The sequence below is a fragment of the Salmo salar genome, chromosome ssa10, assembly GCF_905237065.1.
Source record: "Salmo salar chromosome ssa10, Ssal_v3.1, whole genome shotgun sequence".
NCBI lineage: Eukaryota > Metazoa > Chordata > Actinopteri > Salmoniformes > Salmonidae > Salmo > Salmo salar.
The window spans coordinates 20,081,349-20,099,694 of NC_059451.1; the positions used below are offsets into that span (position 1 = coordinate 20,081,349).

At 46.1% G+C, this 18,346-nt stretch overlaps 1 protein-coding gene across 1 annotated transcript in view; it reads right to left on the reverse strand.

The window, feature by feature from the left end:
* LOC106613725 (neurocan core protein) overlaps nt 1-18,346 on the reverse strand; it is a 194,445-nt gene that overhangs the window by 127,731 nt on the left and 48,368 nt on the right. Inside the window, exons 3-7 of the mRNA XM_014216278.2 lie at nt 10,954-11,178; nt 10,450-10,618; nt 3,629-3,803; nt 1,147-1,274; nt 230-523 (exon numbers count right to left, since the gene is read on the reverse strand). Of these exons, the coding sequence (XP_014071753.2) occupies nt 230-523; nt 1,147-1,274; nt 3,629-3,803; nt 10,450-10,516 (664 nt within the window). The 5' untranslated portion in view covers nt 10,517-10,618; nt 10,954-11,178. The remainder of the gene's footprint in view (nt 1-229; nt 524-1,146; nt 1,275-3,628; nt 3,804-10,449; nt 10,619-10,953; nt 11,179-18,346) is intronic.

The window sequence follows — 18,346 nt, forward strand, 5'->3', positions numbered from 1 at the left end:
TATAGCCAGTGTACAGAACTCTGCTGGGTCTCTAAGTCTGTATTGAAAGCTTGCAGATGCTGATACCAGACACTGGCTGGTTGCTACAGTAGAAGATTTCAGATCCCAGAAGGGACCAAAATGTCACTGAATCCCCTCTGTATTAATTCATGCATGAGACAAACAACACGCACTAATTAACGGGAATTAAACAGGACGGTTGCCATGGTGATGGCGACCCTGCCATTACCTCGGTAGCAGTAGGCGTCGAAGCGGGTGGTGGTTACTGGGAAACCGGTGCGGTTGGGGTTGTGGTAGACAGTACGCACCCCCGGATCATCCCCGCCACAGTTGCGCCGGGGAAGGTTTATGGGGTAGCGCACGCTGCCGTCAGCCAGCCAGCCTGGGTCACACTGGTCCAGGCCGGCCTGCCAAGCTAGGTAGAGCTGCCCTGCCGTGGCCAGCTGGGCACTTAGAGTGTGGCAGTGGGTAGAGGCTGTGGCCAGGCTTAGCTTCTCTGGTACAGACAAGTGGAACACCTCACCTGGGAGAGGAGGGTGGAGATGGAGAGACGGAGGTATAATGAGGTGGTGTGGGTGGAAGAGAGAGGTTTGGGAGGTGGAGTGGTACAGGAGCAACGGGGGAGGATGGGAGTACCATATGAAGAAGAAGGGGCGATATAATTACAATAAATGATGAGATGAATAGAGTGGTGTGGAATGTAATATGAGAAGTGATGATAGACAAGATTGAACAGGTCAATAAACCAATGACTCACACAGAGTAAGAATCATAGAATACTCAGAACCACTGGACACCCATCCTGTCCAGCTAGATAGCCCAGTCATATGCAAGGTGTCAATAATGACACTCTCTGAAAATGACCTACTTCCTGCTGCAGTATCACAGTAGCACTATTAACTGAACGGTTTGCCTCTGCAAGGTAACACATTACCCAGGTTCCCAAGTGCTATTTTAAAGGCACCTGCTGTGAATAGGACTCAATCCTTCTGTAGAAGTTTCCTCTGATCCTGGCCACGGCAGTATAACTCACCACCCAGCTACAGCTCAAAATGAGTCAGGCGGTTCCAGCACCGTAGCTTCTGGGGCGTTTGGGGATTTGCAGGGCCTTGCATGACTAAAATCTAATTGACGCCTCCCTCCTACCTTGCAGTTGCTTGGAAAAGCAGTAGACATCAAACAGCTCGTCAGGGGCCCGATTGCCGTAGTTGCGCACTCCAGGTGAGTCCTCCCTGTCGCCATAGCAACCAGGCCTGGGAGACTGGATAGGGTACCTGAGGAGAGAGGGAGGGGTAGAGGAAGGAGGGGAGCCAAAGAAAATCAGGAATTTCTCCAGAAATCTCTCGGCTGGGGGGCGAAAAGCAATCTATATCCGGGCTCCGACTGTGCAATTACTCTGAAGTACATTGATTCAAACAGCATTGAGGGTACAGGCTAAATGCTGATTAAGAGATTATGTATACAGGCATACAGGGGCTTATGGAGGACAACAGGAAGGAAGAAAGGAAGGAAGGATTATTACACACTCAGTAGCTACAATCATACATGTGCTCGGTTTGCAACCGTTTTCATCAGACAATGTTATAGCTAAATCTCCTATCTCAGCCTTCCATTCTAGTAGCTGATGTCTCTATTTTTACATTATTAATTGCACGTTTGCCTCCTCATTGATGTGTAGCCAAGTAGCTCTGGAGATGGACCAATTATATGTGTCCCAGGTGGGGCGGAGAGGAGAGGATAGGATGCAGTTCTCAGGGAAAGCTGAGGAGGAGAAATATGCAAGCTGCTTCTTCAGTGCAATTATTGGGAAGACGTTTGAGATAGAGATGTGTCAGAATATCCACACGGACCTTAACTGTCCTACACACGCGCGTGCCCGTGCGCGCACGCACACACACACTGACTATCCGTCATCAACAGACATAATGGGAGGCGACAAGCTGAAACACAAACATCAACATGAAAGGAAGTTGAGGGATAGTTGTGGCTAAAATGGCGGAGCGTAATGAGGAATGACAGAGCTAGCCTCTGAAATGTAAACAAGCAATTACATCCTTTGATATGAGAGATTCAGAAGTTCATGAGGGGACCACTGGGGTCAAAAAACTTTGCATACCTTACTTTCTGAAAGTAATTTCATTCCTTGGTTCCATATTTGGGCCACAGAGAAATTTTATGAAAGCGAATTGCCTATTAAAGCCTTGTAATTTTTCGTTAGTCTGAAGTAGACATATACTTTGCCACTCTTCATAAATATGTATTACCTCTTGACACTTTCTCGTCAGAGATATTGCTTTACATTGTTGCAGCAGATAAGTATCATAAGTAAATCATTTATACAACCCTAGCAGATTTTCCCCCAACATCGGACACTCTCTAGCAGAGAGGATTAAATCCTCTCGAGCTCAGCATTTAAATGGACTGGAAAATAACGTTAAGTTTTGCGATTAAAGACACCCTTGTAGCTAGCTGACCACCGATTAAATTCTACTGGGCAACAGACCACACATAATTTAATATCCAACTTTTTACCTCTGAAATATAGCTAACGGATTTCAGGCAAGTTTTTTTTTTTTACCGGAAGGCTAGCCAACTAATGTTAGTCAACTATCTAGCCTTGTGGTTAGAGCGTTGGGCCAGTAACTGAAAGGTTGTTGGATTGAATCCCCGAGATGACAAGGTAAAAATCTGTCATTCTGCCCCTGAGCAAGGCAGTTAACCCACTGTTCCCTGCGTGACAAAGACGTGGATGTCAATTATGGCAGCCCCCCGCACCTCTCTGATTCAGAGGGGTTGGGTTAAATGCGGAAGACACATTTCAGTTGAATGCATTCAGTTGTACAACTGACTAGGTATCCCCCTTTCCCCTAGTAAGCACTTCGGATACGAGGTTGGGGGTCTCTTTTTTTTAAAGTAATTATACGGATATATCTTGTAATTGAACAAAATAGTAAGGTGGCCAATAAATTTGAACCGTATGCCGATAATACGCAACATACTGTTTTTGCTAAACCCCTTATCAAAAAGCTGATAGTAGTAATATTTCCACTGAAATGTCAAACAAGCCAATTGCTAACCTGTTAGCTAATATTTTTAAGACACCAATAATCACAAAACATTGATGGCTTGATCACAAGATAACACGGTTGAAGGTAATATATTTCTTAAAAGCTGTTGAATGTGCCAATAATACGGGATGCTGTGATATATGCTGTTGTGGCATTTCTTTTGATGTTTAAACTAATATAACGACCCTGGGTTTATAAGCGCGGATATTGAGCATGCTTTTGGGGCACGGTTGATAGTGCGCTGGACTTCGGGGTAGAAGGTCGAGGGTTCGAGACCTGCTTCCTGTCTGTTTCATTACACTAGGTAGATAGCTACACACACTCGACCAGTGACCGCATCTCTCAATCCATGTTTGGATACTGGGCACACACAATCTCAGTTCCAAACTATGACAAACCATTTATATAATTTTTTGGGCGGGAAATTATACCACCACCCAAAAGACCACTCTGGACACAGGTAGAGCCCTATCTGCTCACTTGCCTGCCTATAAGGATAGTGGCCATGCTGTGGTGCATTTTGCTGTGTCAAGGCTCATGCCAGGTCGTTTTGACCTTACCTCACACTCTGGTCAGAGAGCCAGCCGGCATCACAGTTGTCATACCCGTCGGCAAAGGTGGCCTGGAGCTGAGCAGGCGTGGCGATGACAGCCGAGTTCTCCAGACACACCCGCTGGGCGTCGGGGAAGGACAGGGCGTAGCGGTCGTGGGGGGCACGGTAGTGGAACAACACACCTGAGGAGAGGATGCAGAGGTGAAAACACGTAGAGAAACACCAGGGTAATATGGAGACATGGACGCACGCTTGTACGCGCACAGACACACGGCTCAAACCCTACATTACCATGTACTTCAAAATATCTGTATCTGCACAGGAAGTTGAAAAACAGCTCAAAGTTAATTTGCATCAGACAGGCTTATCTTTAGGGGAGAGATCTTTTCCTTGGATACAGTGGATGACAAACAGCAACCATGTTTGCTTTACTGCTTTAGCGTACAGTCCACAGCAATACCATATCTTATCATAACCAAAAAAGAAACAGTGATTTGAGAGAGATAGTAAAAGAGAGATAGATAGAGAATGAGAAGCGATAAAGAGGAAACAAAGGAATGAGAGATGAGTCCCATGCGCTCATTCCCTGACCTGTGAATGGCCAGGATTCCTCTCCACTGTGCCGAGAAATGCGAAGGGAATTGCTTTTGAAGTGTCCATCTCATATTTCCCCACCAAGCTAGCATCACTAACCTCCCCCGCATGTGGGGCCACCTCGGCCTGAAATTCACACATCAAACCCCAGCGGAGCCCACTACATGAAAGCCTGTGGACAGGGAGGCTGAGGGAGGCCGGGATACAGCTCCAAACATGGGTTCCTTTATCTTCTGATGCTTTGTGTAGCATAATGACAGAAACTCCTCGGGGCGCGGGGCCAATTTGAGCAATCATGCTGCAGGCTAGCCTCAGAAATGAGCCAGTATCCCTGCGGTATGACAGACACACCCACACTTATACGCGTTAAAGCACACACTCACACACACACACACACACACACTCACACACCGACCCACCCAGCTACAGCCCTCCATCCTGTTTCCATATAATGCTGTACTGTACACTCCCTGGCTTTTCATTTCTCTTCTCCCAGGGTCTCTGTTTAGGGCTCCTTCCCTCCAAGGCTAGGAGCCAGGCCAAACACAGAGATGCTAGCTGCTTCCGTTCTGGCGTTTGGGAGACAAATAGGTTTCTGATGAGCACCATGGGGGAACGCCGTCCCATTTAACAGAAGGGTCACATTTCCCACAACTACTACCGACACTCTATTTCCACCAAGCCATAACACGTGCAAATCAAATCAAATGTTGTTGGTCACGTACCAGTGGAGGCTCCTCAGAGGAGGAAGGGGAGGACCATCCTCCTCAGTAAATTTCATAAAAATGTCAATTGTAAAACATTTTAAAAGTTATATATTATATATCGTCCTCCCTCATCTTAAACGGCACTGACCGCCACTGTCACGTATGCATATTTTGCAGATGTTATTGCAGGTGCAGCAAAATGTATCTAGCTCAAACAGTGCAGTAAAACCTAACAATAAAAAACAATACACATAAATAAAAAAATAGCAGAATGAGCAATGTCAGAGTCCGGAATGTATATACACATACAGTTGAAGTCGTAAGTTTACATACACCTTAGCCAAATACATTTAAACTCAGTTTTTCATAATTCCTGACATTTAATCCTAGTAAAAATGCCTTGTCTTAGGTCAGTTAGGATCACCACTTTATTTTAAGAATGTGAAATGTCAGAATAATAGTAGAGAGAATGATTTAGTTCAGCTTTTATTTCTTTCATCACATTCCCAGTGGGTCAGAAGTTTACATACACTCAATTAGTATTTGGTAGAATTACCTTTAAATTGTTTAACTTGGGTCAAATATTTCAGATAGCCTTCCACCAGCTTTCCCCAACAAGTTGGGTGAATTTTGGCCCATTTCTCCTGACAGAGCTGGTGTAACTGAGTCAGGTTTGTCAGCCTCCTTGCTCACACACACCTTTTTAGTTCTGCCCACACATTTTCTATAGGATTGAGGTCAGGGCTTTGTGATGGCCACTCCAATACCTTGACTTTGTTGTCCTTAAGCCATTTTGCCACAACTTTGGAAGTATGCTTGGGGTCATTGTCCATTTGGAAGACCCATTTGCAACCAAGCTTTAACTTCCTGACTGATGTCTTGAGATGTTGCTTTAATATATCCACATCATTTTCCTGCCTCATGATGCCATCTATTTTGTGAAGTGCACCAGTCCCTCCTGCAGCAAAGCACCCCCACAACATGATGCTGCCACCCCCGTGCTTCACGGTTTGGATGGTGTTCTTCGGCTTGCAAGCATCCCCCTTTTCCTCCAAACATAACAATGGTCATTATGGCCAAACAGTTCTATTTTTGTTTCATCAGACCAGAGGACATTTCTCCAAAAAGTACGATCTTTGTCCCCATGTGCAGTTACAAACCGTAGTCTGGCTTTTTTATGGTGGTTTTGGAGCAGTGGCTTCTTCCTTGCTGAGCGGACTTTCAGGTTATGTTGATATAGGACTTGTTTTACTGTGGATATAGATAATTTTGTACCTGTTGCCTCCAGCATCTTCACAAGGTCCTTCGCTGTTGTTTTTCGCACCAAAGTACGCTCATCTCTAGGAGACAGAACGCGTCTCCTTCCTGAGCGGTATGACAGCTGCGTGGTCCCATGGTGTTTATAGTTGCATACTATTGTTTGTACAGATGAACGTGGTACCTTCTGGCATTTGGAAATTGCTCCCAAGGATTAACCAGACTTGTGGAGGTCTACAATTTTGAGGGTGGCTGATTTCTTTTAATTTGCCCATGATGTCAAGGAAAGGGGCACTGAGTTTGAAGGTAGGCCTTGAAATACATCCACAGGTACACCTCCAATCGACTCAAATGAGGTCAATTCGCCTATCAGAAGGTTCTAAAGCCATGACATCATTTTCTGGAATTTTCCAAGCTGTTTAGAGGCACAGTCAACTTAGTGTATGTAAACTTATGACCCACTGGAATTGTGATACAGTGGGTTGTAAGTGAAATAATCTGTCTGTAAACAATTGTTGGAAAAATAACTTGTGTCATGCACAAAGTAGATGTCCTAACCGACTTGCCAAAACTATAGTTTGTTAACAATAAATGTGTGGAGTGGTTGAAAAACGAGTTCTAATGACTCCAACCTAAGTGTATGTAAACTTCCGACTTCAACTGTATATACTGTACACTGAGTATACAAAACATTGAGAACATAGACTGACAAGGTGAATCCAGGTGAAAGCTATGATCCCTTATTGATGTCACTTCAGTCAGCGTAGATGAAGGGGAGGAGACAGGTTAAAGAAGGATTTTTAAGATGAGACAATTGAGACATGGATTGTGTATGTGTGCCATTCAGAGGGTGACTATTTAACAGTCTGATGGCCTGGAGATAGAAGCTGTTTTCCATCTTTGATGCACCTGTACTGTCTTCGACTTCTAGATGGTAGCTGGGTGAACAGGCCGTGGCTCAGGTCGCTGAGGTCCTTGATGACCTTCTTGGCCTGGAGGGCAGGCAATGTGCCCCCGGTAATGCTTTGGGCTGACCGCGCCACCCTCTGGAGAGCCCTGCGGTTGCGGACGGTGCAATTGCCCTACCAGGCGCTGATACAGCCCGACAGGATGCTCTCAATGGTGCGTCTGTAGAAGTTTGTGAGGGTCTTAGGGGCCAAGCCAATTTTTTTTTATCCTCCTGAGGTTGAATAGCCGATGTTGCTGTTGCACCTTCTTCACCACACTGTCTGTGTGGATGGACCATTTCAGGTTGTCAGTGATGTGCACGCCGAGGAACTTTAAGCTTTTCACCTCCTCCACTGCAGCCCTGTCGATGTGGATGGGGCGTGCTCTCTCTGCTGTTTCCTGAAGTCCACCATCAGCTCCATCAATTTTGTTGACATTGTGTAAGAGGTTATTTTACTGGCACCACACCACTGGGCTCTCACCTCCTCCCTGTACTTTCTTGGGTACAGGAGCAATTGTGGACATCTTAAAGCAAGTGGAGACAATAGACTGGGATAGGAAGAGATTGAATAAGTCCGTAAACACTCCAGCCAGCTGGTCTGCACATGCTCTGAGCACACCACTCTGCTCCAGTCTCTGGAGAGAACAGGAGAGCACAGATACTGAGAAAGCTGTAGATAATTCAGTGATGCCCTTGTTGCAACACAGTATACAACACTAATACAGTCCTGCCTGTGCGTAAAATCTAAAAGGGGGATACCTAGTCAGTTGTACAACTGAATGCATTCAACTGAAATGTATCTTCCGCATTTATCCCAACCCCTCTGAATCATAGAGGTGTGAGGGGCTGCCTTAATCGACATCCACGTCATCAGCTCCCGGGGAACAATGGGTTAACTGCCTTGTTCAGGGGCAGAACGACAGATTTTTTTACCTTGTCAGCTCGGGGATTCAATCCAGTAACCTTTCGGTTACTGGCCCAACGCTCCTACCCACCAATCTAATTGACCTACAATGCAGAGATGATCACCTGTGTGTAGATATGTCTATTTGTGGATCACCACTTAAGCCGACCTGACATACTGTATCTCATGACTGTGGCTGACAGCGAGGATCAATGTCTGGGCTCTATTTGGAGAGACAGACAATTGACCATGCAATATGGGCCGAATGGACAGAGAGAGAACCTAACCAGGGCTTAGAACACACACAAAAAAGCCAATCCCAGCTGTCCAGAATTAATATGATATTGATATGGCCGGGCAGTATCAATACCTTGCTAATTAATACACTGAGTGTACAAAACATTAAGGACACCTTCCTAATTGTCACGGATCCCTTCGGAATTTTCATTACGCACACCTGGCCCCTATTCCCATTGATTAGTAATTGTATAAGTGTGCCCTTCGTTTACAATTGTCCTCAATTATTGTTCCCGTGTCCGTTGGTGGTGTGAGTACCTATGCGATGGTGCAGCTGTTATGCTGCGTGCTATATATATTGTGTATTACGGGTATCGTCCCATGGTGTTCAACAAGATTTACCCTCGCTCTTTTGTTTGGGTACAGCCCAGTGTTTTGTATATGTGTTTTTATTAAAAATCCCTATTCTGTATTCCAGCGCCTGTCTCCAAAATCCTTTATACCAGCGTGACAATAATATTGAGTTGCACCCTTTCACCCCTCCCCCCTGTGCCCTCAGAACAGCCTCAATTCGTCGGGCATGGACTCTACAATGTGTCGAAAGCGTTCCACAGGGATGTTGACTCCAACGCTTCCCACAGTGGTTGTCAAGTTGGTTGGATGTCCTTTGGGTGATGGCCCATTCTTGATACACACGGGACACTGTTGAGCGTGAAAAACCAAGCAGCGTTGCAGTTCTTGACACAAACCAGTGTGCCTGGCACCTACTACCATATTTTGTCTTGTCCATTCACCTTCTGTATGGCACAGATACACAGGGCTCAGTTGTCTCAACGCTTAAAAATCCTTATTTAACCTGTCTCCTTCCCTTCACCTACACTGATTGAAGTGGATTTAACAAGTGTCATCAATAAGGGATCATAGCTTTCACCTGGATTCACCTGGTCAGTCTGTCATGGACAGAGAAGGTGTCCTTAATGTTTTGTACACTCTGTGTATATTAAACACTTGCAGGAGTTAGTATTGAGGCTCTGCAATGTAGCGTGACTTGTAATTAACGCTAAGCCCGGGAGAATGTTTGGTGCGCCCTTAGACGGATCAACCGGTAATGGGTTTCTCTTTCTGAAGGAGGAAGGAGGTTTTATGGCGTGCTAATCGATTGGCTGGGAGTGGGGACAGGGTTTCCTGAGCACCGAGCCAGGGGTCTCTACAGGAGCAATGAAGTGCTCTCATGGAGAGAATAGAGAGAGAGAGAGGAGCAGTCAATGGAGAAAAAACACACTGCTTGATGTCATAATCATTGAGAGAGAGCCACTGTCACACACACACACACACACACACACACACACACACACACACACACACACACACACACACACACACACACACACACACACACACACACACACACACACACAGTGATTATATCGTGTAATAATAACCCTATATCTGTGCTATTCGCACTGGGAGCCCATGGACCTAGTGTACAGTATGTGGGTGAGTGAATGAGGCTACTGGGCGTAATGTGGAGCTGAAGATCAGCTGACTGCTGGCAGCATTGTGTAGATGTAGGTGAGTACAGAGCAGCACTGTAAAGCCAATGCAGAGAGCAGAGTGCCACTTCCCTTACGTCATTACTTTAATAGGCATTTATTAAAAACAGCAAGTGACCTGGAAAAATCAGAAAAATGTTCATTTGGTAATTACTATGATACTATTAGCTGATATGGCATATCATATCCATAGGACCTCACAGTGAAGAAGTGGGTGGGTTCAACATAAACTACAGCCCAGAGACCTCAACGTAACATCAGATAACAACACACTTTATTTTCTCATTAGGTCTATTTGCTTTCATGGCATGAAACGGACCTAAGCGACGGGGTCAACGATCTATTACTCGGTCCAGTTGGCACAGGTTGTCACGTTCCCCAGACCAGACATTCCCACACAGTAAACATTATATAATCATTCCATTAGCAATGCCAGTTAGAGCTACAGTCAGGGTCGTGCTCATTAGGGACAAAACACTTTAAAGCGTTTTGCAATGGACAATGAAAATGGGCATTTCTTATTGGACGAGTCCAGGTTGTCCCTCCCTGTTTTGTTACGTTTATTTCCTGTTTGGAGCCTATTGAACATGACTCAGGTGTAATGAGTATAACAGGGGTCAGTATTACCTGTAACCTCCAGGGGCACGGTGTCCTGTTCGTCGTTGATGCCCACCACCACCTCACAGCGGTACATGCCCGAGTCACTGGAGCGCAGACCGCTGAGCGCCAGGCTGGCGTTGTAACGGTTGTCCTGGTAACCGGGCAGGGTGACACGCCCCTGGAATGCCTTCTTAACCTAAACCACGAAAAGACATTACAGTTATGAACACACAGTTAAATCAAAATGAAGCATACAGTATGAAACACAACAAAGATGGCAATGAAAAAGAAAAAGGACATTCCACTAAATGTTTGCTGGTCCAATTATTATAGTTGGCAGCAGAAAAACAGTGAGAGGAAATGTATTTAATCTTATTTTCATAGAAAGAAGAAAGGATTGTGCAGTACATACTGCATAGTTACAGATTCTGCTTAAAATAAGTTGAAGTTAAGTACTGAATAGACGGCCATCACACTCTCCAAATACATAAAACCGACATTTTGCATTCTTCCCACTCAGTCAATATTTACCTTGACCACGTTGTACTTGGCGACCAGGATGGACTGTTCCCTCTGCCGACCGTCGTCGACCCCTCTGGCCCCACACCTTGGTCCACTTGATGCGGGGGGGCTCGTGGGTAGGGGTGGGGCGCAGGGTGAAGACACAGGGCAGCAGGACGGTGTTAGCCAGCTGCTCCCTCACCCTCTGGTGGGTCACCTTCCTCATGTTCACCACCGGGTCTGACCACACCAGGCCTGGGGAGGGGAGAGGACGAGGAAGAGGAGGAGGAGGAAGAGGAGGAGGAGAGATACACAGTCAAGTCTACAGTGTCAGACAAATGTTTCTGAACCGCGAATATGAAACACTGGAAATGGATACTAGGTCTACTACGGCATAATACAGCTGCTTTTTTATCCACGTGTTATCAAGACCTGGATCAGCTGGGTCATGTGTGTTGGTACTGGGCCGGAAGGGGATCACTGATATACAATACTATCACATTCTATTTTCTTTGGCATGGAGAAAGGTGGGGATCGATTCCTGTGAATCTATTGAGGGATGTTGCTCTTGTTCAATCAGTCCTGCAATTATAAAGTATAACACAAGAGGATGATCTCTATCCTATCTGATTGATTATTGGTCCTTGATTATTGGTCCCAGCAGGGGTCTCCAACCTTTTCTAGCATGAGAGCTACTCTTCTCCTTTACCCTGCAACTCTTCCCCTGGTCCTTCGTGTACAAGAGATGTGTTTTCTATCAATATAAGTGGTAAAATAATGGTTAATAAAGAACTCTAAGGGGGTGCCCATAAAATCATATTTAGTATTTTCCTGAATTCAGTTTTTTACTCTCAATATTACAATTATTCAGAGAGAAACAATGAATATTTATGTTCTGAGTCCAAATCACACCAGAATACCATTTTTAGGATCTGGAATAAAAACTAACACATTTTGATTTTTTTGGTGTAATTCCCCTTTAATTAATTGCACATCTAGCAAGAGAGGAATGGGTCGGCCTAAAGATGTTTCTGCTGTTAGGGCTACTGCTGCAGAACATATCATGGCAGAGTTTGCAAAACCATCGCCACCCAATTGATACAAATAATCATGATATAACTCTGCCAGGTAAGCCTACTTTGCAGTTAACATTTAATTGAGAAGGTTTGGGGGGAAAGTCTTAGCATTGCTAACTAGCTACATACAAGTGATAAACAAATGCGGGCATAAAGAAGGCAGACGGCAATATTGCTGGAAATTATTTTGAAGATTTTGTGTTATGTTTGGCTATTTAAGCCAACAGTGGTTAACCAAGGGTGCGATAATGCCAATGTGGCTTTGATTGGATAGTATAGCCAGGAGCTTTATGTTTATGACAGCTTGCGATGGAACACGTCAAAAAAGGCATGTCGTTTCAGAATTGATTGTCGAGCTAAACATAGCTGGGCGCTAAGCTAGTTGTAACTCGCAATCTACACGTTGGAGACCCTTGCTCTACAGTCCCGTAGGATAGAGATATAGACTGTATCTCTATCCGTTCATACCGTTCAGCTTATTATAAATGAGGTTAACATTGGAAGCTACTGGCTTTTTTTCTCTCCTCCACTCCTCCTCCCTCCACCCCTCTACTCCTCCTCCCTCCACTCCTCCTCCCTCCACCCCTCCACTCCTCCTCCCTCCACTCCTCCTCCCTCCACCCCTCCACTCCTCCTCCCTCCACCCTTCCGCTCCTCCTCCCTCCAACCCTCCACTCCTCCTCCCTCCCCTGCTCCTCCTGAGAACAATCCAAGCCCAAAGTCATTAGGTTACATGGGAGTGTGTTGGGATGTGGAGGTATCGACAACATCAGCCGCCAGTGCCTGGGAAGGCCAGGAGGGAATACGGGCACATTCACACTCTCCCCCAGACTTAAAAGCCCTCCTTATTATAAAAACGTTCAATCAGCAAAACACTCACTGTGGGACATCTCTTACAAGAGCATTAATTAATAATAGCATTGAGATCTGTCAGATAGGCTGTATCGTTTGAATGGAACCAGGGGAGAAATGCATATACTAAAATCCTCTTATTTCTTTCTCGATTGCCCTAGCAGCAGGGGGGAAACATAGACTGCTAGTGCCACGCTGTTATGAATGAGAGACGGAAGGAAAGAAAGAGAGAGAGAACTGAAGGCAGTGGTTGATGGTAGGAAGTAGGGGGAAATGAGGGTATTGATTTATTTTCATTACTATCCGTTTCCTCTACACCTGCAGTGTCGACTTGCTCCCCGTTCCTATTTCATCTGATGAGATTTCATGTAAAGTGCCGCGGAGCCGGGTCCTGGCATCGCCGCTGGTGGAATGTGTCTCTCCTGGCTTTTCTCCACAGTAATTAAGTAGCTGATTGGAAGAGCGATGCTTCCCGAGATCATCACAGACACGCCATTGTTATTTTCTCTCTCCCGGCCACTGAAGCTTTTTATTTTTGCCTGTGTTCATTCTTCTGACACAATCTATTTTTCTTCCGTTTTCCTTTTTGAAACCTGGCTTGATGTTTTCGCTCGGCATCAGCTAGCAATTTCATTACATTCAGTCTGTGACGGCAATTCAATTTGGCCTCTGTTGCCTCATTTTCAATTCACATTGAATTATGCCCAATGCCGGATGGATAAGAGTGGAGTGTGTATGTGTGTACCCTCCCCTCATAACCCAACGGTTACCCTTGGCCTGGCATTCAGCCCCAACCCCTGCATGAGAACATCTCATCTCTCATTCATTATTCATGGTACACCGAATACACATATGCTACTCATACACACACGCAAGCTTTTGTGGGAATATATCATTTTCTGTCTGATGGTTTATTGTGTCTCTGAGCACGCCGGAGCACACAAATAGCAGACGAGACGTGTGAATAGCTGTCAGTGTTCGTTGCTACATGCTTTATATGCTTTACCCGTGGCTTCCTAAGAGGCTGACTGCCACTTGGCGAAGAGCTTAACATCAACACACAGAGGGCTCCTCTCCATCTGTCTGTGTGTGACATGCTCAACACTCCGAGACGCCCACGGTGCTGTGTTTGACTCCCTCACCTAGCTGATCTATTTGTAAACCGTGTCGCTGGTGCTGCCTCCGACGGCATGAAAGGTGATTCATGCTTAAAAAGGCTGTTTTCTCTCAGCACACTCAAGTGATGCTCCACCTGCCTAAAGAGCTGTGACCTGTGAGGAAAACATGGCCTCCTCTTTTCAAAAAGGGGCGTTTAATGGGGCTAGGAAATATCAACACGAGCTCAAGATGGAAACAGAACTTTGTGACCTACAGGTTTTATACTGTGCATCTTTGTGTGGCTGTGTGCTGCAGAAGGGGCGTTAAACCGTATCACCTATGAGACAGATTTGATTACCGGTATGTTACGAAATCTACAAGGTTATAAGGAATTTCCGGAGATTTCTGTGGCACTGAAGGCAATTGACCATATCAGTAGTGTCATACTCGGTTCCTGAGACAGAATGTTCCGGTAGGTACAGTTTCTCCGTGTGACATATGAGACCGTCCTCTGAGTACAGAATGTAATGTGCTTCAGTCTGTCAGGGAAAATGGTGGAACTTCTGAACTTTGTTCACTTGGTAGCAGCAGCCCAATTTCCTCTTTCCTCAGAGGGGAGAAACGCAGTAAAAAGAGGTTTGGGGTTGGCACTCTGCTCAGAACATGATGGTGAGGATGGCAAAGGGAGGAAGGAAAAAAAGGAGGAAGCGAGAAGCAACAGTGTGATTTATAGAAGGGAAATGGAGTAATGTAAATCACACATATGCATGTGCACGCACACACACTCATTTTCTCTCGAAAGTGTCTCTACTCTGGCAGCATAAGAGGCAGAGATGGGAGCATGCTGGTTCTCTCAGGCTAAATGGAGTGAGTCAGCAGGTCTGAGGGGACACACACTCTTCTCCTCCCTTTTCTCTACCTCCCACGGGAATGTGGTACTCATCAGTGTGTTTACTGCACACACACACACACACACACACACACATATACACACAGTCCCCAAGGACTATCACGCTGCAATTTCTGGGCCACCTCTCCTGTAGCTGGGGAAAATGTAAAACAGCCAAATGTATGTTTAAGCTGAGAAGCACCGATAATGCTTCAACTGTATAATCATGAGGCATGGCAGTGTTTGCCAAACCCTGTTCCACTTTCCACTTGGCCAAGCAGCTGTATGGTGATCCACATTACCATTGTGTTGGCCGTGTTCCCACAGCACCCAAACAAATGTGCAGTGAATTAAGTCAAGTTGTAACCACTGTTCTCCTTCTGTCAACCTTGCTTTGTACAAATGTGTTTCTTTGTTTCTCTTCCCTTTCCCAGATTGTATTTCGTTTTCTACACCGACTGCAACAATTTGTGACACAAAATCAATTGCAGATACACTTCTTAAAAATCCAAATGATTGTTTAAAGCGGAGGCCCGCGATACAAAATGGCTCTATTCCCACATGGTTAAATAATGAATGTAAGTGCTGTGGCCCCCATCGCAGTAGATATACCAAATCTGCATTTAGATGGAAATGTTTTTACAAGCAGAACCCCATTGAGACCCTCCTTTGTTTGGAAATCCGCCTGTTTTTCATTTGACTTTTTCATCTAAATGAGGCCCAATCAAAGACTGCCTAACCTGCGAAGGAAGAGGTGAGGCAAAAGAGCACTGAGTGAAGAAAGAGCAAGAGCGAACGAGAGCCTGAGGCGGAGAGACAGGAAGATAGGAACATGTCTCTCTTCTTGTACTCAATCAAACAACAGGACTTTCTGATCTATGTGATTGTCAACTTGGTCACATTTTGTCATCTTCATTTTTTTTGAGCAGCAGGAAATTGTCAACTGCAGGCAGAAAGAAGGCTTTATCTGCCTCGAGCAGAGAGAGGCTGTTAATGCGTTCTTCCACAGTCATAAGTGCACAATGGCCGACATCTTTCTTTTCTCTCCCTCTCCGCCCGGTCTTACCTGTAATGGGCTTTTCAATGACAAAGGCCCCATTGTCTTCTATTAGACCAGCCACCTGGCTCTGAGCTGATCAAGTGTGTCATTGGCATTGACTAGCGATGTGTCTGGTGTTTGCTTTGTCCTAAATCAAGAAACATCTTCTGTCTGAGCTCTCTCTCTCTCTCTCTCTCTCTCTCTCTCTCTCTCTCTCTCAGGTGTCGAGATCACAGGAATGCTTTTCTCAAGAGCAGTTTGTCAGGATGAACGCGATGCTAAAGTTATACTAGGGGTAACTGGAGGGCCAGTATGAGGGTTTGCGCTCTGGCTAAAAAGAAAGGTGGCCGGTGCGTATAAAGTTTACAAGGTACTCTCACACCTTTGTACAGCACTGATGAAGGCATAAGGCTGAAACATATGCTCTTTTTTGTTTTATTTTTAGCACCTTGCACTGTCACCCTTTGTATTCTTTCCAGCATGGATTCAATTAGGTATATAATCTTTGCATCTCGGCTTGGTTAGAGCGCGACTACCTTTTGAATTCTCTAATGCTGCTAACCATGAACTTTGTGTGATAGAGGCTGCTGCGAGTTGTTATTTAGAATGTGCTAACAAAACTGTTCATCTGTTTTATTTGAAGGCTGTTTCTTTCTTATATAAATGCCTGGATCTATCTACAATACATACAAGGGCAAGTATTTGAACAAGAGAGAGAGGAGAGAGGCGAGTGAGAGGGAAGAGAGAGAGGAGAGATACAGAGAGAAAGTAAAGAGAGTAGAGAGAGGGGGGGATGTTGAAGCTGTTCTCTTGCAGATGCTAACTCCTCCTAAATCAGCCTTAATGATAACCATGGCAACAGAGACACCACAAGCTGAGACAGGGAGGTGGGGTTTTAGGGAAAACCACATCCTCTGTCTTTCAGTGTAGGTTGGAATTTATTGTCATGAATCTTGCCCTGGAGGCAGCTTTGCAGAGCGGTCACCAACTGGCACAGCCACAAAATCAGATGGTAAACCTAGCCCTAACCTTAACCCCCATGCTAACCCTAATGCCTAACCTTAAATTATGACCAAAAAGCAACATTTTTAATTTTTACATTTTTGCCCGATTCTGACTTTGCAGCTGTCCCAGCTAGCGGAAATCGCTCAGTCTGCCTCCAGGGCAAGATTCATGACAATTAAGTCAACCTGCTCTTTCAATGGCCAAACACATAACCTCTCCACTTAGTCCCGTGTGGCTCAGTAGTCCCGTGTGGCTCAGTTGGTAGAGAGCATGGTGTTTGCAATGCCAGGGTTGTGGGTTCGATTCCCACGGGGGACCAGTATGGAGAAAAAAATATTATGAAATGTATGCACTCACTACTGTAAGTCGCTCTGGATAAGAGCATCTGCTAAATGACTAAAATGTAAAAATGTACTTATAGTAGCTAACACAGAGCTCTGTGTATGTGTTACTGTTGTGTAGGGGTAGTCTGCTATCAAGGCAGGTCTGTAAATTTGTAATCTAAATGGAATAAGGGGGAGTAGCTTTTTGACAGAAAACCACCGCCTCTCTACCCCCTCCGCTCCATTCCTTCATCCCTCCAGCCTGCCACCTCTCCTGCAGTCAGAGCTGCCAGTCTGACAGTAGATTAAACTAGTGTGTGTGTGTGTGTGTGTGTGTGTGTGTGTGTGTGTGTGTGTGTGTGTGTGTGTGTGTGTGTGTGTGTGTATTGTATCGAGTGCACAGCGGGCCTCCCACAAAAAGGCACAACACATGGGCTTGGAATGACATTCCCGTGCTGGGACTCTCTCGTACAAAATCATCTCTCCGGGACCCATTCCCTTTCCTCTTCTCCTCTCCCCCCTCCTCTAGCTATGAATAATCGCCATAACCGGGGATGAGCCCTGTCCCAGCCCAGTCCCAGCCCTGTCACATCCCTGTCCCAGCCCTGTCTCATCCCTGTCCCAGCCCTGTCTCATCCCTGTCCCAGCCCTGTCCCAGCCCTGTCTCAACCCTGTCCCAGCCCTGTCTCATCGCTGTCCCAGCCCTGTCCCAGCCCTGTCTCAGCCCTGTCCCAGCCCTGTCTCATCCCTGTCCCAGCCCTGTCTCATCCCTGTCTCATCCCTGTCCTAGCCCTGTCCCAGCCCTGTCCCAGCCCTGTCTCTACCCTGTCCCAGCCCTGTCTTATCCCTGTCCCAGCCCTGTCTCAGCCCTGTCCCAGCCCTGTCTCATCCCTGTCCTATCCCTGTCCAAGCCCTGTCCCAGCCCTGTCCCATCCCTGTCCCATCCCTGTCCCATCCCTGTCCCTGCCCTGTCTCAGCCCTGTCCCAACCCTGTCCATCCCTGTCCCAGCCCTGTCTCCTCCCTGTCCCAGCCCTGTCTCAGCCCTGTCCCAGCCCTGTCCTAGCCCTGTCCCAGCCCTGTCTCATCCCTGTCCCATCCCTGTTCCATCCCTGTCCCAGCCCTGTCCCAGCCCTGTCTCAG